Genomic DNA, 22,580 nt, shown 5'->3' with positions numbered 1-22,580 from the left:
TCTTTGTGTTGGGCCAGCATGTCATTTTCATTTGAATCATTTTCAGGTTTTTAGCCATAAGCTCATCCACCCAACAGCATCTAAATGACTTTTTATCTGTGAAGCCAATGGTTCATTTATGACCGTCAATGACTTTTTTTTTTTCTGAAGGAGATACTGGCCTTTTGTGATTATTAAGTTCCTGTCACTTTCTTTGGAACAAAATCAGACTTACTCCTGCCTGGTGAAATTAACTGCAAGTGTTTCCACACAGAGGTACAAAGCGGTAAATAGAACCGAGGGATTGACTGGGGGGGTTTTGCAGAGTGGTGGAGAATTCAGCCGCTCTGAAGGTCCTTCGATCGACGGCCACTCAGCAGCCTGCCACACTGTCACCATATGGGCAGACAGTCTGAGAGGCTCTTGTGATATACAGTCTCACGGCAAATCTAGCACTTTAAATCACCCCTCACTCCCCCGGCCTGCCTCCAACCTTTCTACCCCCACAAATACATTACACTCACCCTCACACTCCCCCTGAAACGTTCATCTCTGTGTATGTTGTAACCTATGAGGGTCCCTTTACACACAGAAAGCCAGCGGTAACAGTATCACCTTTTAAACACGATGGAAAAAAACAAAACAAAACAAGGATAACACACCATCAAATTCTCTGCCATAGTAATTGGCAGAGCAGATCCAAAGAGACACAAACAAGCTGCCATATTGCAGCTGATGAGTCTCACTTTTTCCAGCAGTTGCACTTTCTAGGCACACATACAGAGGAAGAGGCAGTGGCTGAAAGAGCGGTTTGGTAATTAAAATCTATTGTTTGCCATGGGAAATAATGGGGATCAAAGGGCCTTGTATCGGCTACTGCCTCCCCTAAGCACTGGGACAACAGGCCATATGCCCCAGAGCAGCACACAAAATGTCTAAACAGCCAACTTGTTAATGGCGGAGGAATGGAGCCTGTATGAACGGACTGTAAAATGTGCAGATAAGCCTCCATAGAAACTTGAATGCATTTCACACTGATCCAGGATTCTACAGATAGTAGCCTACATTGAAGCTTTTCATCCCAAATTTTACACGTAATCCATTCTGCCAAACACATAAATGATTATTTTTTAAGTGCTGTGCCATTACCAGTTTTCTTCAGTATTCTTTGCATGTTAGTACACAAACATCCACACACACACACTTGCATAAAATACACCAAAAGACACAAACAAACAGAAATCCTTTTCCTCTCCGGCCTGTCATACTGCATTTACATGGGAGCCATTGACTTTGGTGTCCGTACGGGTTACCAAGGTAACATGGCCTGCATTATTCAACAGCTTAGCTTGGTTTAGATGTGAACATCGGCCTGACTGGACATGGGGAACTGAGTGTGGTTTCAGCCCACATTTGACCAGCACACTGGCAAAAACCAGTTGGAAGCTGTTCGTGCAAGACTCAGGTCTGCAAAGTTGGTTCCCTATATATCACTGCTAAACAGGTTTGTAGCAGTTTCACCTTGTTAAAAAAAGGGTTGCTGGATTGTGGCCAGGCACTGGGTTGCAAAAGCATGATGGAGACATCCCTCACTAAAATCCAGGATGTTTATATCATCTCCTATTGATATCAGTATCTATGAAGTACGCAGCAGGAAGAAATACAAAAAAAATAAATGCTATATTCACATCAGGTAAACTGCTGGTTAAAAATAGACATAGTGACATGTTTTCTTGAGTGTTGTGAGGTGTGAAACTATATCTAGTATCCTGCTAGGTTTATGCTGATGCTTTACATGCATTCACTCACCAAGAAATAAATACGGAGCAAGCTTCTTACTGTTACATAAAAACACAAACCAAAGTGCCATCACTGGTGTTGAAGTCACATCAAATGCACTGATAAATTATATTACTTATTCCAATACATCAAGTAAATAGATAAACTACATTTGTTTGTAAATGGGGGGTAGAAAATATTAAAGATGTCTGACAGCTGTGCCGTGGAAGTATATCACCTTGCTCTGTCATATTTATTACCTGCATTGCTGAGGCACTTAAAGTGCCACAAATAAATCCTGCTCTTTCTAGGTTTGGCAAGTGGGCAAAATACATACCATCAGTGCGTATAGTGGCTTCACAATGCAAGCTTTTCTCTTTGCACGCTATAGTCACTTTCCCAAAAGCTCTTTATGTCCTTGAGTCCCTTCAGTAAGGGATGCACCCCTCCCTCCCTCCCTTTCTCCCTCCCTCCATCCATCCCTCGATCCCTTGTTTCCTCTCTTTTCCCCCTCTATCCATCCATCCTTCCCTCCCTCCCCCTGCTACCCCCACCCCTCCCTCTCCCAACATGTGCTATAGCAACATAGCAGCCAGGACTCAATGTTTCAGCATGCCACAGGACAGACAGAGCATTACAGCATGGCTGAGCCTATCTATTGGCTCAGAGCCACCGTTGGCCCAGCCCTAGGAGGAAGTGTGGGCGTTCTGATTGGTCACAGGGGGATTGGGGCTTGTATCAGCTTGTCCTCTGGCTGATCTGTTGGACTGGTCCCAGCTCATGGAGAGGTGGACACTGGGAGGGCTTCTAGGATTGGGGGACTTTTCAATTAAGTCACGGTGCATGCTGCATCTAACTGGTACGCAGACTCACTGAATGTACTCGTCACTGCACTGCATCTTTAATGGGTGCATTCTTCAGCGTGCGATCTAGCTGGAATAAGCTACAGCAGCATAATGCAGAGTCTACTTCATCTACTTGAAATAATAACGGTCAGATACGGAGATATATGGATCAATCTCGAGACTACATAAAATATGTTATGATAGTTCCCCCTACATAAGGATATTACCTCCCATTGTGGGCTTCAAGAACTCAGTAAGTGCAGTTCATCTGGATTCAAAAGGTTACTTTGACATATCTCTGCAATCACTTATCTTTTAATGAATTACAGCTGAGCACCTTTCCTCTGAACAAGTCTATTTCCCAAACCGTCCCACCATCAGGAAATATATTATATATTACATGTAAACATGGAAAGATCACATACATGGAAGCTAAACACAAAAAAACAAATAGCCGAATTACTATGCCTAAATGACATCCTTCCTTGGTTTTACCATGCACATCACTGACAGTCTAATATTATGTGTATGTGATGCATATCTGCATATGAGCATATAGTGACAAGGAGGAACTCATACATTGGCCTCAGCAGCTACATCACCTCTCTTTATTTTATCAATAGGACTGTTTTCTGGTGCATCTGCCTGTCCTCACCTGTATTAGCTTCTAAAATCTGAAAAAATTAAAACTTCCCATCATATAAGACTAATACAGGTTAGGCATAACAATGTGCCTGTGCATGAATGTTTAAATAAACATAGATAGTAAGCTCTAAATTCGTAGGTGTGTATGGGTGTGCCCCTGAGAAAATGGCCTTGCGCACATATGCAACCCTGCAGTGCATAGGTATTTGTGCAGTTTGCGAGTCACTTAACGGTTACATGCGGCACCAGTAAAGCATGGTAAAAGATCAGAGGCAGAGGAGCTTCCCCTGCAGTGAGACTGGAGGGAACAATGGGCTGCTGGATCAGAAAGCCTGACTGCCACTGGCTTCCCCCTCCAGCACCCAGGTAGGTTGGCCCATTCATAAATCACTTTTATTCCTCCAAGCGCTCAACAGCCTCACCTCTTCAAATGATGCACTGTGTAAAGGGATGAGGAGGGAAGGGGGAGGTGGAGGGGGGGAGGACGGGGGACAGAAGATGGGGTGTGGAGGAGGGAGGGGAGAGGAACTGACGAGAGAGATAAAGTAAGCATGAGGAAGAGCCAGGCTGATGGAAGGGGAGCATGGAGATTTACTCAAAAAGCACAAACTGGACTCATTAGAAGCAGCTCTAATCCCTCCATGATGTTGACTGGTGGGCAGGCACACAGAGAGGAGGAATTAAGACAAGCTGAGAGACTGACCGAGACCTCAACAGCAGACTTGAAGCTAAAAGAAAGAAAAATCGTCTGAAACTATCCAAAACTCCAAGTACAAAACTTTTCGTTCTGAGAGGAGACCTGCCTCTTATGTTACTAAACTCAGAGAGTCCAATCTGGACTGTTCATCATATGAAATACATAAGAAACAAAAATACAAATAATATCTATTAAAAGATATCCAGTCCCCTGCCACCCATGTATCACACCTCTGAATCACACTGGATACAAACAGGCCTTTTGATACTTATCAAAAGAAGACTAATGTCAAAGTGAAACAAATTCATCTTAATTAAGTACTAAGAAAAAAAACAAAATAATTGATTGTATTCAATCCCTCAAGTCAATATTTACTAGAGGCACCTCTGGTAGCCTTGAGTCTATATGACTTTGCACTTGTGAACACTGCATTTCTCCCTGTTCTTTGCAAAACTGCAGAAGCATGTGACTTTCCTTGTATTTGCTATTTTAAAATAACTTTGTATTAAATATTCTTTGTGTTAATGCTAGACATTATATAACCAGTGGAGGACCTGCCAGGTAGACGTCTTTCACCTGAGATCACTTGTCACACCATTGCAAAGCAGTGATCTGCAACCTACCATGTGATGCAACTTCTTAAACACGACTGGCTTCAACATTGATGGTTTGGAAACAGACTCAAAAAACTATGTGGGGTAATACTCCTGCAATAAATGATGTTTGATGTTCGTATTCAATTCAGATCAATTGTTGAGATTTATGTTGGTTTGCCCTTTTTCTGTTTATTATTAAATATCCTAATTACATCAATCTAAAATTCTTAGATAACAACAGAAAAAGACTGAAAGAGTGCACTCTGGACTCTGCCAGGTGTGCATGTTTTCTTATATAGATGTATGCAAAGTTTTTAATGAAGTGTTTTTGTATAGTATAGTCTCAGTTTTCTTTAAACTGCATAGAATAGTGCAATGGCATTGTAACTGAGCGGCCTCCTAACTGTAACTGTTACCTAACTGTAAAAACTTAATAAGGTAACAATAAATAGGATGATAAGTCCAAACTTCTCCATTTAAACATTGTTATTTATTTAGAACATTTCGTTGTAACACACCAGACCCCTCCCTACCTCCCTCTCCCCTCCCAAACAAAGAAGAGTTGAATCTCACTCAATTGTCCCTCCCGGCTCCCTTACAGTCAAGATGGCGGCAGAGATAACAAAATGGGGATTTACTCATCTCGTATCGTGCCTAACTTAAGTGGATTATAACATATCAGGAATGGAATTAATCTGCAGATGCTCTGCTTCATGATGAGACCGAACTCTTCTGTGGATGTCAGTTTTTGAGCCACTACAAAGGCCAAAACGTGGCCTGCAAACAGAGGCCACAAACTATGTTTTTAGCATAGCCGATTGCAGGGAAATGTCTTCTGTTTTGTTGTAACGCTTATCGTAAAATGGCCAGCAGTGTTTCCCCTACAATGGTACAGGCCTGGCGGGCCGCCAAAATATTTTTTGAAATGCCAAAAATAATGCCAAATTTCCATTCATTCACAAATCAATAGCGTTTGGGAGCCTCTGAGCAGAGCTATTTCGAAACGTGAGTCAACCTCTGTGTCGTTGCCTGGGAAACTCCGGATAGCGTAGCTCCTTTTAAGGAATAGGGCGGTGCTAAGCGAGTGAGTGGTTAAGAGAGAGAGTGAGCGTCAGAAAAGTGATGGTGAATTCGAGCAGAGTGGAGCAGAGGAGCAGGTGGGCGAGGACTGCTGAGAAGACGAAAGTCTAAGTTTTACTATAGGCACATAAGAAATCGTGTTATAAAATAGGTTTTTCAAAAATTGATGAGACATCCTTGAGCATGCAGTCATAAACATGCACAAAAACATTAGGCTGACGGGTCCAGTAGTATGTGAGATTAGCTGCGGACAGATAAACACACGACCGAACGTATGATCCCCTCCAGGCTAAATATTAACAAAGTTATTACAACTAACTTGTAATCAGCTAATTAAATGTTGCCTTTTTTCTTTTATTTGTTTCCACCCACAATGCATCTTCTGGACGATATAAAGCATCATTAAAACATGAAAACTGTTGATCTCCCACCACTGTGTTTCATTCATTCATTTTTTTTTTATTTTGAGTGGAGTTAAGCGGTGCTCGTAGGAAGAACAACCCATCCCACCCCTTCATCCAGTGAAACAAAGCACATCCATTAGTAGACCCTTTTCTTATTGATCGATTAACTGCTCAGCTAAACATTCAGCCCCGTGCAATTCATCATGGATGGAAGATGTAAGCCATGCTGCTGAGTTTCAGGGGCAGATGGGATGTCGGGATGTAATTGAGATTAAAATGGTGGGTTGGGTGGCTGGAAAAGGCAGGGTGGAGACCCACAGAGGGGATAGACAAAACACACAAGGGCATCATCAATAGAAACAGTTATAGGCCACAAAAGCCTGAATTCACCATGTTGAGAATAAATGCACGCCATCAAGTTCTAATGCACATATATAAAGGGTCTACAAGCATTCGCTCACAGTGAGTGCGTGTGCTGTGTGTGCCGACATGGAAATTTCCTATATGAGGAAATTATAGCTGCCTGGAAAATTATTACTGGTTCAATTTTAAGTGGTGTGCAAAAGCTGAGACTGCAGGGCACTAACAGGTGGACATTCACAGTTGCCATTTATGCAGCTGCAATTCTGCACTTTGATTGGCCTTGTAAGGTCAAGTTTTGAGCAGACACATTAGCTTGGAATCCATTTTTGCCTCGCAAATGGTCAATTCTTGTAACAGCCGTAAAGATAATGTAATCGAAAAGCTATAAATTGCAGTGACAATACATTAAATTGCACACTTAAATCTATGCAGAATTATCTCCACCATGAAAAAAAGGCTTGAGATATAACTGAGAGTGAGGGCAAAATGACTGGGAGCTTGTTAAAAGGCTTATCAAATCAACACAAGACCAGAGAATTGCATGACTTTTCTGTCTCATGAAAATACACTTTGATAAATGTTCTTGCTGCATTTAGGGGTGTTTGTGGATTTTCACATTCTGAAACGCCACAGTCTTGTGTTCCACAGGATTCCCTTAAAGAGCGGATTGGTGTGGAGAAAAAAAAAAAAAAAATTGGCTTACAACATCCTGAGCATTCTGCAGTTTAAATGCAGGTGGGGCAAGTCAGAGGACTTGTGTGCTGTCACTGAGGTATAAGAGGAGAGAAGAGGAGCGAGTGGAAAAAAAGAGAAGAGGGCACAGAGGACATTTCTTCCGTATAGTATAGATGTGCCCCGTGATGAGACCGACTAATTAAACAGATTCTTCAGTGGCCGCGCCTCGGGAAAGCTTGAAAAAGACACTTGAAAATTAATGAGAGCTCAAAAAGGAGAGAAAGCAGCCCAAACTTTTTCAGTGCCTCAGAGGTGAGGCTGCAACTTGTCTCCCTGCACTGCCAAAAGCAGTGTAAATAAATAAATAAATGGGAAAACAATAATATTTCCTACTGTCTAACACCCCCCCCCCCCCCCCATGCTTCTCTGTGCTACATATTCACCCTCACTCTCTCCTCCATTTCTCGAATATGCAGTTATTCTAAGTATAGAGGTGAGCAGACGGAAGCTCAACCATAAGCAGAGTGTTCCAGCTCTATTTAAAAAGAAGAATGATAGAGACTGTGGGTGGGGGGTGGTCGGGGGTGGGGGGGGGGGGGGGGGCTAGAGGGTCAAAAGGACACAGAGAGTGAGGGGGTGGTATCAGAGGAGGCGGTGGAGTTGGCGGTGGTGGTGAAGGATGTAAAACAGGGGAGGGGGGTAAAGTATCAAGAATATACAAGTGGAAGCATGAGAGACCACTTTATTTGGAGCTACTAAAAATAGCGCAGCAAATGGTAGCAGGGGCTAGCTGGCCTAACGCTCCTCTCTCCTTCCAGGCCGGTGGAATCAATAGGCAGGGAGCTGTAGGGGAGGCTTCCCGGAGCCTGCAGCCAACAGTTGCTGAGGGGGGATATGGAGAAGGGGGAGGAGGGGGGATGAGGCAAGGAGAGGAGCAGAGTGGAGCGGAGCGGGAACTATTTTTTGCACTGCTTGACTAAATATGGTCAGGGAGGTGGTGAGACAAGACACAGGAGCAGCCCGGCAACAGGGGCCGAGGCATGTTTCAAATGCTTGGCTTCCCACAAAGTGCTAACCGTTTAGCTTAGCCCTCCGCAATGTGGGGTAGGAAGCTGCTGGCTGGTTGGCCTCCGTCCCTAATTTGCTGCCACTCTGTTCTACCTGTGTTTCCTGCCCTCCGAACTGCTCTTATCCTAGTAAAAAAAGGTGACCCTTGAGATAAACTGTCAGGAATGGGAAAACCTGCATATTGCAGATTTAGACAAGTGCAAAAAAAAAAAAAAAATCTAAACACAAAAAAATATCAAAAAGATATTGCAATATCCTTCATCTCTAGTCTCTGACATTGGTAATCAAATTTGCATGGATTGCAAGGGACTATTAAAAGTACAGCTGTCATCTACTGCAGAGGCACAGCCACCCCTTTTTTTTTTTTTAAATACCTCTATCACAATTCGCCTCTCAAACATTCAGTAAACTCCCTCTTCTAAGCTGCTGTATAAAGTTCCACTGAATAATAAAAGCGCATTTTAGGAGCAGGATAAAGCTCTGGGGTTGCGTGTGTGTCGATGGAATAAGAAAAAGGCAGGGTGGGAGGATGGTTGGTACACTTTCTGCCTCCTCCACCGACCAGGGCATCCTCCCAGCTCTCTGCCTCAGAATGCACATGATGGAGAGGAGAGTGCTGCAGATTTTTTTTCACCCCTCCTTTCCCTCTTCTCTCCCTGCCTCCTCTTTTTTTTTTTTTTTTTTTTTCTCAAATGGCAGCTCTTCATGTCAGCTCTACGTCTTCCTCTTCTAAAGGTATGACTTTTGTTTGTGTGGGAATGTGTGCGCATGTGAGTTTGCGTGCGTGTATGCCCGCTTTCTCTCCTTTCCCCCCCCCCTCCTCCCCTCCTCCCCTCCTTGACTCTGGCACTCAACCCGCCCGCCACCACCCTCCCCCTCCCCTCCCTCCCCCCAATCATAGAAGCTGATTCAGCGAGTCAGGCGTGCACCCGGCACACACGATGGCTGCAGCAGCTGGAGCGCTCTCTAGGTCATTATGGCTCTCTTCACTACGGGAAGAGCAGGAGAGGAGGGGAAGAGAGGAGGAGCAGCTCAGATAAGAAACTGATCTGACAGGTAATATATGCTCTTCCTTCGCTTTCGGACGGAGTTTACCCCTGACGGGCCTTGACGTCTCCTGTCCTGTCTCTTCCCTCTCTCTTCTTCGGATGCTATCAGTTATTAACTGCATGGTTTGCCTGTGAGTCGCGTAGTCGAAAGGGGGAGTGGAATGTACTGTTCTGCAGCAGCAGCAACAGCACTGGGACAGAACTTAACCAGAGAACACCTTTGGGTTTTTTTTTTCTCCTTTTCTTGTTCCTTTTGTCTTAGAAAAAGGGAAGAAATAAAGGCTTTATAAAAAGAGAAAAAAAAGTATGGAGAGGAAGAGGATGCAGGAGGTGAAACAGGGAGAAGGGAGGCTGGGGAGTTGCTTTAGTCCACATGGATTTTAGCCCTTTTTTGCACTCTCCACTGTATCTCTCTCATCTTGTTCTTTCTCCCTCCCTCCCTCTCTTGTCTTGCTCTCTCTCTCTCTCTCTCTCTCTCTCTCTCTCTCTCTCTCTCTCTCTCTCTCTCTCTCTCGTGTTCCTGGCACTGGCCGGACATGCTGCAGCAGCAGAGCTCTTTGGCTCATTAGGCTTCATGGTTGCAGCCCTGCCGCTATCTAATGACGGACTCGTTAACTCAGACCTGCACTGGTGTGGAGAGACATCCCCTTATGCACAACTCGCCCTCTGCGTCCGACACCTTCCAAGATGTTTTTGTCACTGTGACTAAGGATACTATAATTACTGGGACTTTTAATGTGTTATTTTTGTCTTTTTTTTTTTTTTAAATATCTTTTTGGTTCTTTCTTGGTGGTCTTACCAGATCACTTTTCAATTAAACTGAGGGGCAGGGGAGGTCACTGCCGTTCTTAATTGATGGGAGGTAAGTTTGAGGACACGTCGCACTTTTAAGTCCAAGGTTGGCTGATTGGGGCGGAAAGATGGAATGTGGCGACCAGAGGGATGACGAAGCATCAGAATAATGAACAGCGGGCAGGTCGGGCGTTCTGAACAGGGGGAAAAGCGGATTGACGGCACACAGCTGTGAGAAGTGTATTAACACAGATGTGGGGGGGGGGGGGTGGGGGTGGGTGAGGATGGGTGGGAGGGGATATTGGGAAGCAATGGTTGGCTGAGTAGATGTGTGTCACTGGCTGAACCCATAGCACTTAGGGTAGTAACCCAGTTTCTTCTCTCTCTCTCTCTCTATAACGGTTTGCTATAGGCTAGGCAGGGCATGCAGGGCACACAGTACTGCAGTGCTATCGCCCAAACCAGAACAGACACAACAACCACCGGGCTAATTCGCTGGTTCATGTTCTCCAACCTCCATCCTGCTGTGTGTAGGAAGGAATTTCACCCCCTCTCTTTCCTATTTGCTCACCCTCTCGGGTGGCTGTGACATTTCCTAAACAGGACGTCACACCTTTAGGACCGGGCTCATCCACCTGCCCAACCCTATCTTTGCGCTGAGAACAACTGTCACCTCCAGTTCAACCTCCCCTCATTGCTATTCCAAACCCTTCCACTGCAAAAACATTGCACCACTTTTCCCATTTATTCAGTTCTCTGCTACCCAGTCTCCAAACTCAAACTTAAGCTGGTCTCCCCTAATCCATTTTCGTTTTTACACCCATTGCCTCAGCATTCAGCCTGCTGGCTGCGTGCTTAGCGTGGTTGGGGGCAGTGTCGACTTGTGGAATGTGTTGGTCTGGGGCAAAGATTCATTAGAGACCTGCTGAACAATTCTCGCCACCATGCAAATGGCTATTGATCTGTTCCACCCCCCTCTGCAACAGAACAGCTGGTTTCACTATAAACACAGACAGGTGAGGCTTGATTAGAGGAGAAAGGAAGTGAGAAAAAGATGACCATAAAAAAAAAGGGGTCTATGTGTGGGAAGAGAGAGAGAGAGAGAGAGAGAGAGAGAACGAGGTAGAGAGAGAGAGAGAGAGAGAGAGGGAGGTAGAGAGAGAGAGAGAGAGAGAGGGAGGGGGGGGGAGAGGTGGTGGTGGGTGGGGGGTATAACTAGGACCAATCCACAAGTGCTGAGTGGGCATTAGCGCCTTCATGTGACCTATGGCCTGCCTCTGCGCCTAAAGCCCAAATCCTGCTCACAATAGCTTCCTGTTCCACTTGGATCACCCTCGTTTTCAAACATCAGCAAGCGCTCCAGCTAGCCACTGGGGACGTCGCTGACACAAGAGAGACAAGGGACAGGCAAGAGAGGGGTACGTTATTGGTGCAAGTGAGAGGTGAGAAAAAGGAGGGCCGATACAGAGAGTGGTGGTGATGTTAGAGGAGAAGGAGATGGCGGGGAGGGGGACAGGCTGAAAGAGAAGTGGGAGGGGAGAAGTGAAAATGTTAAGTATGTCAGTGGCCATTGAGCTTATAGGTGCAACCCTGCTCCCAGGACATCGTCATATAAGACAAGGTGCACACACAGGCGCCTCACACCACGGACTTTCTATCAAGGAGACAACTCTTCTCTTCTTTGCTGCGGTTTTTTTTTTTTGTTCAACCCCTTAATCTACCTCCTCAACATTTTTCCTGGAAAGAGAAAAAGACCACCTTTTAACTGCTGTAAAAAAAAAAAAAAAAAAAAAAAAAAACGGGAGCCGTGTTCCGCCCCCCTGATCCTCCTGGTTTCTCACAGTTGTCTGGAGGACAGCGGGGGGGCTATGGTATGGACTGCAAAACTTCTGTTATGTTCAGGGGCGGGGGGACTGGCTGTTCAGCCTTACATGGCAACCAAAGGAAAGCCTTGAGTGTTGAACTGAATTTACACTCAAAGTCACCTTACAGTGCAGACTACCATACTTGGGAGAAAGAACGGTGAGGAAAACTGTTCTGCTCAGAACTTCCTGACCTTGGCAAAAGGTGAGAAAATTTCATACCTAAGATTACCTCCTTGGTGTACATACTTCTTTATGTACCCATATGAACATATGATAGCTATGGAATGTAAAGAAGTATGTATTCTTGGTGAGGTGCAAGTCCTCGTTCTAAGAAAATGATGTTGGGCAGATCTGTCTGAGAATATGTCTTGTGCTTTTGCAGATTGTTCATGTGGCTGTGATCGCGGTGTGAGGAAAAAATAGAAAGCAAAGTATAGAGAAAGGGGGGTGGTGGTGGTGGTGGGGGGGGAGAGAGAGTTTGAATGTGATAGGTAAGGCTCATACATTAGCTATACTGTCTCTGGGCAGTCTCACTGCAGCAATAATCGCTGTAGGGAACTCGCTGCTTTCTCAAACTGGCTGACTTAGCCAATAAAAATCCCTCATCCAGGATATGCCAAGAGTTCATTGGACAATTATATAAGTTAGCATAAAAAGATAGCAATCATGTTTTGTGTTTGTTCTGACAGCAGTGTGAGTTTAGTGCACTACTTTAGCCACCTACACCAACTAAGGGCAAACAGGCGCCTTGTGACATCGCAATATGAACTGGGCCTCCTTTCATGATTGGGTGATTTTACTGCATTACAGCCCTTGAAATTCAGCCAGCTGCAACTTAGCACCAACTTCAGCAACCAGTCAGTGGTATGCTGGAGCTGCTCCTTAATACCATAATCTTTTCCAGTGGTCCCACATGGCTCAAGGGGGAAAAGAGAGCAAGGTGAAATCAGACCAAAACTCTGCCATTGTTGGCTTTTTTTTTTTTTTTTTTTATGTTGTTGTTTAAAACATGCAACTGAAAGAGCAGGAAATAGTTGCTGAGGCGGCAGATTGGAAAGGCACTGAGGCTGCTGCTGCTGCCACAAGCTGGCCCTATCCTATTGCTGTATCATATGGCTTCCGTGTTAACAATCTTGTGTGTTTAACTATGACTGCCCTCCCTTTATGCCACTGCCCTTACCCGCACCCCCACCCCACATCAACCCGACTGCCCCGTGCTCCCCTCCCTTCCCCTGATTCCTGCTCTCATTGTTCATGTTTGCTATGCTTGCCAAATGCTTTGCTGGGCTGCATGGCAGTCAGATTAGACCATCAAAAAGTGACAATGCAGGATCAGGGTCAACTCTGGCCTGTCAGCTGATTCCAATTGTAGACTGCTTCAAACAAATAAAGGCAACAGAATATGGACAGAGGCACAGAGAGAAATGAAGCGAGGGGGGGAGGTGGGGAGCAGTTTGCATGGCGAGCTATTCATATCTAGCACTCTCACCTATTCTGACCCCCTCTCTGGCCTATGCCTGGATCATAGACATGGCCTGCAACAGTTTTAGCACAGGTTTACTTCTCCATTACACCTCTTTAATGTGGACTCACTGCTCTGCTAAAGGCAATTTTTCCACTGCATTCTGTCTCCAGTTTGAAAATGCACACGAAAGAAATAAAATAAAATAGACATGGAACAAATAAAACTGTTAATACAACTAAATAACCCACCTATGTAATATGATAACTATTTGAGGCCTGATCTTCAAACTAATGTCTCAGCATTACTGAATATAAATTTACACTACTAACACTAAACCTTATAGGGATAGTCTATGAAACCGTACAACTAAAACACAAACAGTATCTGCTTAAAGTGCTCCTTGATAAAAAAACAGGTTTCTTTTCTTAAATTACAATGTTGTTAGAGGATGCAGGCTGGGATGTATCCATACCTACAAAATTTCTCCCGCAGTGAGGTAATGACAAAGTGTACATATGCCACTGTAATACGACAGCTTTATTCTAATGAAACACAAGAACTGATTAATATTCAAGGTGTAGGGCTGACATACTCAATTTTCTATGAATAACTGAGATTATTGAAGGTTAAAAATACATAAAATCTGAAAAAATATATATAAATATAAAGCTGTAAACAAAAAAAAATGTTCATAACCTATAAATTTCTTCCTGTTCCGTTTTTTTTGTCAGATGAAGTCAAATTTGATCTATTAAGAATCAAAGAAAAGCCCTACTCAACATTTCTGAAGGGAAAGACTTTGAACTTAAATGCAGGACTTATATTAAATTCATAAGAATTTACATTTTAATTGATGAATTATTGATACTGTTAGTACTATAAATCAGTTGATAATTATTCAACTTGAAAAATAGCAGAACTAGGTAACAGAGAAAAGGTCACCACAGTCCACCAGATCCAAAATATTTAAATCCTTTTTTTTTTAATTTAAGAATATCAGAATGAAACTGTCTTTTCAGGTTTCGGTTCTTTTCATCTTTTTACCATTTGGACCCATCTGTACGATTCTCTATCTGTTTAGCACTCTTTTCTGTCAAGACATCAGTGGCTTTTAGGAGTGCATGGCTTGCACTACGTGTTTCTCTCAGGCCCTCAATAGCAACGACCTGCTGTCTGAGTGACGAACACAGCAGATGCTGACATTATCAAATGCTCAGTGCCTGTCATCCCCCCTGCTTTTGCCCTGTTATGGCCCTTAGACGAGGTGAGCAGCCGGGCCACCTGACTCTGAGAGACTGTGTGTGTGTGTGTGTGTGTGTGTGTGTGGGTAAGTGAGCAAGCATGAATGTGCATGTGTATGTTACAAATAGAACTGCCTCTGGTGTGCCATATCAAGCTGGCCCTATGTTGACCTCCATCCTGTCTACAAGCCGTGCAGTATATCCCTCAGCTGTCGCTGCCCACTCTGAGAAACTTATTCGTGCCTTGGCAGAAAAAAGTCAATAATTATAACAGCTGACTATGTTTTACATTCTGCTTACAAAATAGTATCAAAAACAGTATGCGTGTATTATGATTAATGAGAAAGAATTAGAACCAAATAAATGTCACTTAACAGTATATAAATGTTAAGACAACTTTTTGGGAGGTAGCATAAATGCTAGAGAGATAAAAAAAAATTGTAGTGCAAATATAAAAAAAGAAATATTGCAGTAGTGGGGTAAAAAAAAAGTGAAAAAGATGGAAAAAATTGCTATAACATGGGAACTGTTGTTTGATGTTTCTCTAATAGTTTTCATGATTGATCCTCAACAACCGTAAGCCTTAGGCAGTGCACACATACACACAAAGACCATGACAAAGTTCTTCATGTAGGCGATACTGTGATCATTTTTGTATTAGCACAGGGATAGATTTTTAGTAGCAAATGTTACAATATTGTACTACCGTAGAGGCCTGAAAGAGACATCAAATAATCTGCCCTTAGTCACTGTTCAAACAGTACCCTCTACACTACAAATCAGTCTCTAGGACTTAAATGACTGCTTTAAATTAATGTTTTGACTCGACACCCCAGAGTGCTGCTGTAGGAGCGTGAGTGAGAGAGCTTGTGTATGTGGTTATGCCTCTGCATTTGTCTGTTGGCCGTCTCGGTGACCGGAGCAGCAGCGCGCTTGCAGCAGGGCCCATCTGTCAGAGCCTGTAATTGCTTCATGACTCCAGGACATTTGACTCAAGTGCACTGCCACAGATTATTATTATCCTTTTCTCAGGGAACAATTTTTCTCACTCTCTGGGTGGGGGCCAGTATAAAACTTAAAAAGATAGCAAAGAGGATAAATAGTCTGCCTGGGAGACAGCAAAGGAGAAAGTTAGGTAAGGTTGATCAACTGTACCTATGTGTTATTGGTGTGGTGGTAAATGGGGTGTAGTGTGCTAAATGTACCTGTGTGTCGCGCGGAGTGGGTGAAGGTGAATAGGCAAGAGAGAGAGAGAGACATAATGTAGCAAAAGTCCATTTCAGCTAGTGGGTGAACACTGTGATGAGCCACATCTCGGGTTTTTTAATAAGATGTTCGAATGCAACATGGCCTTTCTCTGCTCGTGGTGTTAATCTGCTTCTGTTGGGACAAATTTTTACTGCAGTAGAGCTTTTGAAACAGTTCACTTCACTTTTACAGCACTTCTCATGTCTGTCGCTGCAACGGAGATTCCACAATGCTTTGCTAAAGCTGGTAAAATGGAACCAAATCACCTCTTGAATGGATTTGGTCCCCTTCAACCAGCTGTAGCTATGCTTTGATGACTACAAGAATTCCCCTTTTGTGACGCCTTCAACACAATCTCTGTAACGAAAGCATGCCACTTCTTGATGATGACTGGCTCATGGCATTCCTCTACCCCGAGAACATCTGAAGTGTCTGATTGTCATGTTCAATGCTAAAACTGTCTCATTTTTGATGAATAAAGTAACCAATCCCACCTTCAAACCCTTGGTATGGTCCCCTTTCCTGACTGAGTGTTGCCTCTCTGCCTCAACAGAGATTGGTATTCTGACCGCACTATCAGTAGCTGTTTCAAAAATAGCAGGGGGTAGACGTGCGGCGTGCGCTATTTCAGAAACATGGCAGTCACACGTCTGAGAATTTACGGCTGTCTTGCTAAGACACCTCCTAAACTGACTGTCACTGGATGCTAACAGTCAATTACACTGTGGGTGGGAACAGGCTAAAGAAAAAAATAAAGAGGACAGCTAATGCAGCTCAGCGGGGGGTACAACAGCACTGTAAAAAGATCTGAAGAAGAAATAGAAAATAAGGGTGCGAGAAATAAAGAAGGGGCTAAATACAGTTGTTTAGAGAGTGTGTGGTACAATACATGCAAACACACACACTCACACACGCTCTGGCCTCCTTCCTCCGAAGCATCCTGCAGTGATGTTGAACAAGCTGGGCTAGATGAGAGCTAGATGCTCTAGAGGACAGAAGCTGAACGCACACATCACAGAAGCACACCACACGCAAACAGTTACAGTTGCACACATTCGCTCGCTGTTACTGCAGAGCAGGCGGGCAGATTACAATAAACTCTGTTTGCACTGTGCCTCCTGCAATCTCTTCTTTTCTTTTCTCTCTAGCTCATTTTCTTTTGCCCTAATTTAGCAGATATTCAAATATATGTCACAGTAACTCCTTCTCACAAAAACATAACCACAAAACACATAAAATCACTGACAGATTTGTTTTAAAATGTATCTAAAATCTGTTTTTTTTATCTGAAACTTATGTGAGGACAGGTGTAGGACTATCTACAGCATACAGAGATCAAGAGCTTAAATCACTGTAAATAGCTGCTGCTCTGCTCTCCTTTTCTTTTGAATTAAAAGTGGTTTCCTTTGCACCAATAACCCTTAAAATCTACATATGTAATGTAAGGCAATAGTTTACTCAATTGCATTAGTTGGCCTAGTCTGAAATGAGCAAGACAGAGGGTGAAAAATTCTTAATCCGATCAATGGCAGCCACGAAGAATGAGTGAGTGTAGCAGCAAAAAACACACAAAAAAAGACATTTCGCAGATTTCTCTCCATGGGCCCACAACACTATTTTCTATCCATTTGTAATCCCTGTTAAAATACTACCATTATAGCACTGGCACGCTGTCTATTAGTTCCCACAGAGTGAACCATTATATTAGCAATACTTCTTGCCTGCATTTTGGAGCACAGTGGGAAAAGCTTGCAGAACCCCAAATATCCTCAGGTGAGGCAATTACCATATGGGGTTTGCCTGTATGTCGCCATATTAAAAGAAAGCTGAGCACTATAGGGGAGAGGGAGGAGGGCAAATATTACAAGGAGGTGACACGTAAAAGGGTACAGCCCGCCGCTGCAGGGCTTGTTTGGAGCCCATTTATGAGTCATGGGCTATTAATCGTATTGTTTACAGTATTGTAGCAGCTACTGGCTTCAAGCTGCCCGAGGGAAAGACACAGAGACGAGCCAGGCTCCCGTTGCAGGCTGAGGGCTGCGGTAAACACACACACACACACACACACACACAAGGAGAACACACGATGTGGATGTCCGAGAAAATCCTCTCCCGAACATGTTACTACTGGTTATACCGGCAGTTTCAATTTACTAGCAATTGTAAAACTTAACAACCAGGTCTAATTTATGAGGAAATGCATTTACACTCTGCAGTGGTGTATGTGTGAGTAATGAACGAGGTGAAATATAGTGAAACTCCCCGGTTCCTGCCGCACCCCTATTGGTAGAGTTGATTTGTTTCAGTATTTGGGACTCCAAGCTGAAAGATTCTTCCGTCGCCCGCTGGGCTCCTCCTCTGTGTCTTCCTCCATCTTCTTTCCACCGCTGGAATTCCCACCCGCACTCTTCAGCAACACCCAGGCACATAACACACATTACACACACTCCAGGGTCTGACGCACTCTCTACTTGAATCCAAAAACAAGCATTTGACGTTGATAACTCGCATCACATTACAAAAGAGAGAGCGCAATTGGACAGAAAGTGGAAGCCGGTTTTTGTATCTTTTAGAGGAGGTTGCACTGTGATAAGAGTTGATGGGAAATTATGGATCAGACTTGTTTAATCCATGTACGCCAGGACATTCTGTGCCGTTACTCAATCTAAACATGAGGAGATAGAGCGGACCCGATGCTGAAAGTTGCTATCGGAGAAGAAATAATAACATCAATCATTAACCGGAGGGAGTTTTTCATATCTTTCATCTTAGGGGTCTCTGATCAGCTTCCAACTGCAAGCACTTCTTCATGACACTCATCGAGGGTAATTTTTAGGAATATGATTCTATGGTAAGAATTCCTTTAAGCACTCAATCGAAACAACTGCCTCTCCACTAAAAACACACCAGACAAGGTACTTTCACTTCAACCTAGGGAGAGATTTTCGAGGGCTTTAGGACTTGTGGACTGTCTCCCTGATATTGCAGGAGCTCGAGCGTGAAATAAAAGTAAATGGGCAGACTGGAGAAGGCGACATATATCTTCGTTTCTCTGAAGGCAAGGGGACAGAGTGTGTAGTCAAGCAAGCAACACACACACACACACACACACACACATACACACGCAACATGGCAGAGACCCTGATACAGAAAATACTGTTCTCCAGCACTTTTTTGCCTCTAAGTCAATGAGTCCTACAGTAGACCAGCTTTCCTACTCCTTCCTGAATCCTGCTGTATATATATATATATATATACACACATACACACACACACTCGCTCTCACACACAGACACACACACACACACAGACACACACACACACACACACACACTTCTTTATGGTGCTGACGTGCTGCTGATGTGCTGCTGACATGCTGCGGTAAGCGTATTGTCTCATTTCCGGTTGCTGGCTGTGTTACTGATAGCGTTTTTGCTGCTCTCAACTCAGTTCATTTTGCTATATTCTTCATTAGTGCGCATAATTACCCACCGTACATTAAAAATTACACTAGTGTTTTAATATTTATAATGCAAGCTATTTAGTTTCAACTCTGCCGGTCTGTGACCTTTCTTAAATAAGTTCACTATTATCCATTTAAGTGTAAAACTGCGCAATAAAAAAAAATCAAGAGCAGCCTTGTAATATTTTCCCTCCTCAGACAACAAAGATCCAACTGTAACTGCTGATCATCTGGCCAATTTTTTCTGTGTGTTCTGTTATTGATTTTTATTCATTACTGTCATTTATTGGACGTAGTTTGAAAAAGATTTAACATGTGGATGTTTATCGGATAGACCTACATCTATATAATTATATTTAATTATAGAATTTCAGGGATCATCGACTCTGGAATGACCTGCCGAAAGGGATCAGGAGGGCTAGTTCTGTAGCTTTTTAAATAAATTAATTAAATAAAAACACATTATTGTAGACCTATCTTTATTTTTTTAAATATTTAAATACATATTTTTACTTTTTTAATTTATTATTTATTAGTCCCTGCTTGGCTATACCTTTTCTGAATTTTTTAAGCAGTAAATCACTGTGTCATTTGTTTTTGAAAAGTCACATATAAATAACTATTATTTTTGTTATTATTATCATGTCGTTACTATCATCATCATCATCATTTGCTTTTTAACAGAAAAAAGAACATTGACCCATTGTCTTTGGGTTACTTGAATCACTTCAATTTCAGATCAATTTGAAAAAATTTGAACCTCTTGATCTCTAATTTCGGCCTTGATATGCTATCTGATAATTCCTCATGTCTTAATCAATCTGTTGATCGATGGATCAGTCGACCACACAGGAAACAGGCGCTGGCATTAGACAAGCTATTCCGCAGTGTGCCAGAGGTGCAGGGCTGGGCTCGGCCGGCCTCGTGGCAGGTGGCAGGTGTTCCACAGCCCTCTGACCTCAATTCAATTTGTCCTCACGCCAATGGAATGAATGCCAGTGAAGGGGAATGACACATAGTCCGGGATAACCACGCTCATGCACAAACAAACACTCATACACACCAAAAGCGCTCAGTAAAAGGAAGCAGCTGTTAACTTTTCTAGGAATCGCTCCCGTCTACAACCCTGACCTTGTAACGTCACCTTACATCACCTTAAAAGACCCTGGATGATCAACATGATACAGACAGCCGTCTCTCTGAGACATCCTTAATATGCTCATGGTTGAGAGACGAGAATATAACAGCCAAAGAGAGGAGGCAGCAACCTGCTGGAACCAGAAATAACTATGGCCAAGGACGAGGCAAACTGCTGTTGCTGTACAGGCCAGACACTTTAGGCCAGCCTCTGCTCACAACACACAGTGGTGGACCAGCAAGACAGTAGAAAGAAACAACACATTCACTTCAATAGCTATTAGCTACACTTATAAAAAAAAAAAATCTACATAAGACAGATGTTTTCAAGGCCTCAAAGGTAGTCTAATGTCAGTTTGAGACCATACCATCTGTTGGGGAGATGGATGAAGCATATAGGCCTGCTTCAAACTTCAATCAATGTCAAACTAAATTGAGATTCCAAAGTAAATCTTATTGTAGGATTAAATGTGATCAGTGAAGTAGTGGCATCAAACCGTCTTTAGTTTTCACAGCTTTGAACTACTTTTAAATGTAAGTGAAATCTGTGGAGACTTCCAAATAAGGTGGTCGGTTCATTTTAGGTAGACAACTGACTGACAACATTTGGTCAAAAGGAAACATTTTAAGGGGAAGCATCACACGAGACTGCAGTAGTGTGTAACGGTACAAAACCAGGAGATGTTGAGTGAAAGCTGATTCATCTGTGAGTTTGATTTACAGATTCTGATTATTTTATTCAATATTTAAAGATTTTGAGAGGATGTTGGAAATATAGAATAAATTAAACTACATCATAATAATAATTACATTTCACTGTGTTGTGCCTTATATGATTACATGTGATTGACTGAATAACCCATAGTTGAATTTTATTTTTTAAAACAAATTCAACAATTTGTAAAATAAACCCACTCTAAAGGGTTTAGAGTTTTGACTCCTAGGATGCTGTGCCACAATATGTGTTTGTCCACATTTTATCTCCTCATTTAGACCCGTAGGTCATGTTGTTTCATATCAACAGAGGATGATTAAGTAACGGATTACAGAGTAATAACAGATTAGTGCTTCTGACATGGCCTCTGTCCTCCTAACTGCTAAGAAGCGGAACATAATTGGTCTACTGGCTGTAGTTTTGCTCAATAATCTTCAAAAGTTTGATAAGATTTGATAATTGTGATGCTGTGAAATGTACCTTTTTCCTTTCACCAAAACTGTTTCAGTTGTGCTGTGTCAGTGCCGAAGAAAATATCACTTTAGATGTTATTCAATACTCATGCATGAGCACCAACATGAGTACTGAAAATGTGTGCGGTATGAGTGCTACACATACAGCATAACAAAAGTAGTCTGGGGTCCATTCAATTAATATGGCTGAGAATCTCTAGGTACCTCAAATGGGATTATGATTGAATGTGATTCTCAATGCTGCTCATTTGTTAATTTCCATACTTTTTGTTACTATAAGACCGCGAACCTTCTGAAATCCAATTAAAGAGTTTTGTGCATCAGTGCTGAATCATTCGAGAAAGAATCAAACTATATCCAAGAAACAATTATTTTTTTTCCACTGCTATTCATTATCTGTGAATTTAGTGTGGACAGCAGAAATGTACAAGGCTTTTGAGGTAGGAGTATAAGATTCAGCATGTCTGTATCTAATCTAGGCTTTACTGAAAGCTTAAAGCAGACATTTATTGAGATTCAGAGGATCTGCTTCCACAAATCCCACCTAAACATTATCAGGTCCCTTGTAGATGCCAAGCAGGTGTGACAGCGAGTGGTGGCAGAGAAGTGTCTCATACCTGGGGTTTCCTCGCAGGGCAGCGTGATGCAAGGCGTTGAACCCATTATTGTTGGTGATGGTGACGTCAGCGCCAGCCTCCAGCAGCACTGACAGCATGTCATCTCTTTTCTTGCTGATAGCGTCGTGCAGGGGTGTGTCCCCCTCTGAATCCTAAAAGGGAAACCTTGTGTTACTTCTGTCTTGCTCCTCTTTTATTTTAACTATTTATGCAAAAAAAAAAACCCTCTTTACTACGGTATTATAACAAACATACTGTCAAACAATGTAGTGTATGACAATTAATGTAAACCAAACTCATATTTAACAGGGCTGTTGTATATAATTGTTTCTGTATTGCTTTTCTGTGATGACACAAGCCATACCTTGGAGCATCTCTCAAAAT

General features: G+C 42.9%; 1 protein-coding gene and 1 long non-coding RNA gene across 5 annotated transcripts in view; one reads left to right on the top strand and one right to left on the bottom strand.

The window, feature by feature from the left end:
* The window catches only part of mib1 (MIB E3 ubiquitin protein ligase 1), a 57,398-nt gene that overhangs the window by 20,020 nt on the left and 14,798 nt on the right, over positions 1-22,580 (bottom strand). For all 4 annotated transcript variants that reach the window (XM_044367762.1, XM_044367763.1, XM_044367764.1 and 1 more), the window contains exon 12: positions 22,197-22,348. In XM_044367762.1, the coding sequence (XP_044223697.1) occupies positions 22,197-22,348 (152 nt within the window). The remainder of the gene's footprint in view (positions 1-22,196; positions 22,349-22,580) is intronic.
* On the top strand, positions 11,200-16,292 carry LOC122993529. The gene is made up of 2 exons (XR_006406402.1): positions 11,200-12,039; positions 15,984-16,292. It is a non-coding gene; the product is annotated as an uncharacterized LOC122993529 (long non-coding RNA).

Source organism: Thunnus albacares, chromosome 12, assembly GCF_914725855.1.
Source record: "Thunnus albacares chromosome 12, fThuAlb1.1, whole genome shotgun sequence".
NCBI classification, from domain to species: Eukaryota; Metazoa; Chordata; class Actinopteri; order Scombriformes; family Scombridae; genus Thunnus; species Thunnus albacares.
The sequence above is the reverse complement of the archived record's forward strand: the minus strand, read 5'-3'. Positions and strand labels throughout refer to the sequence as shown.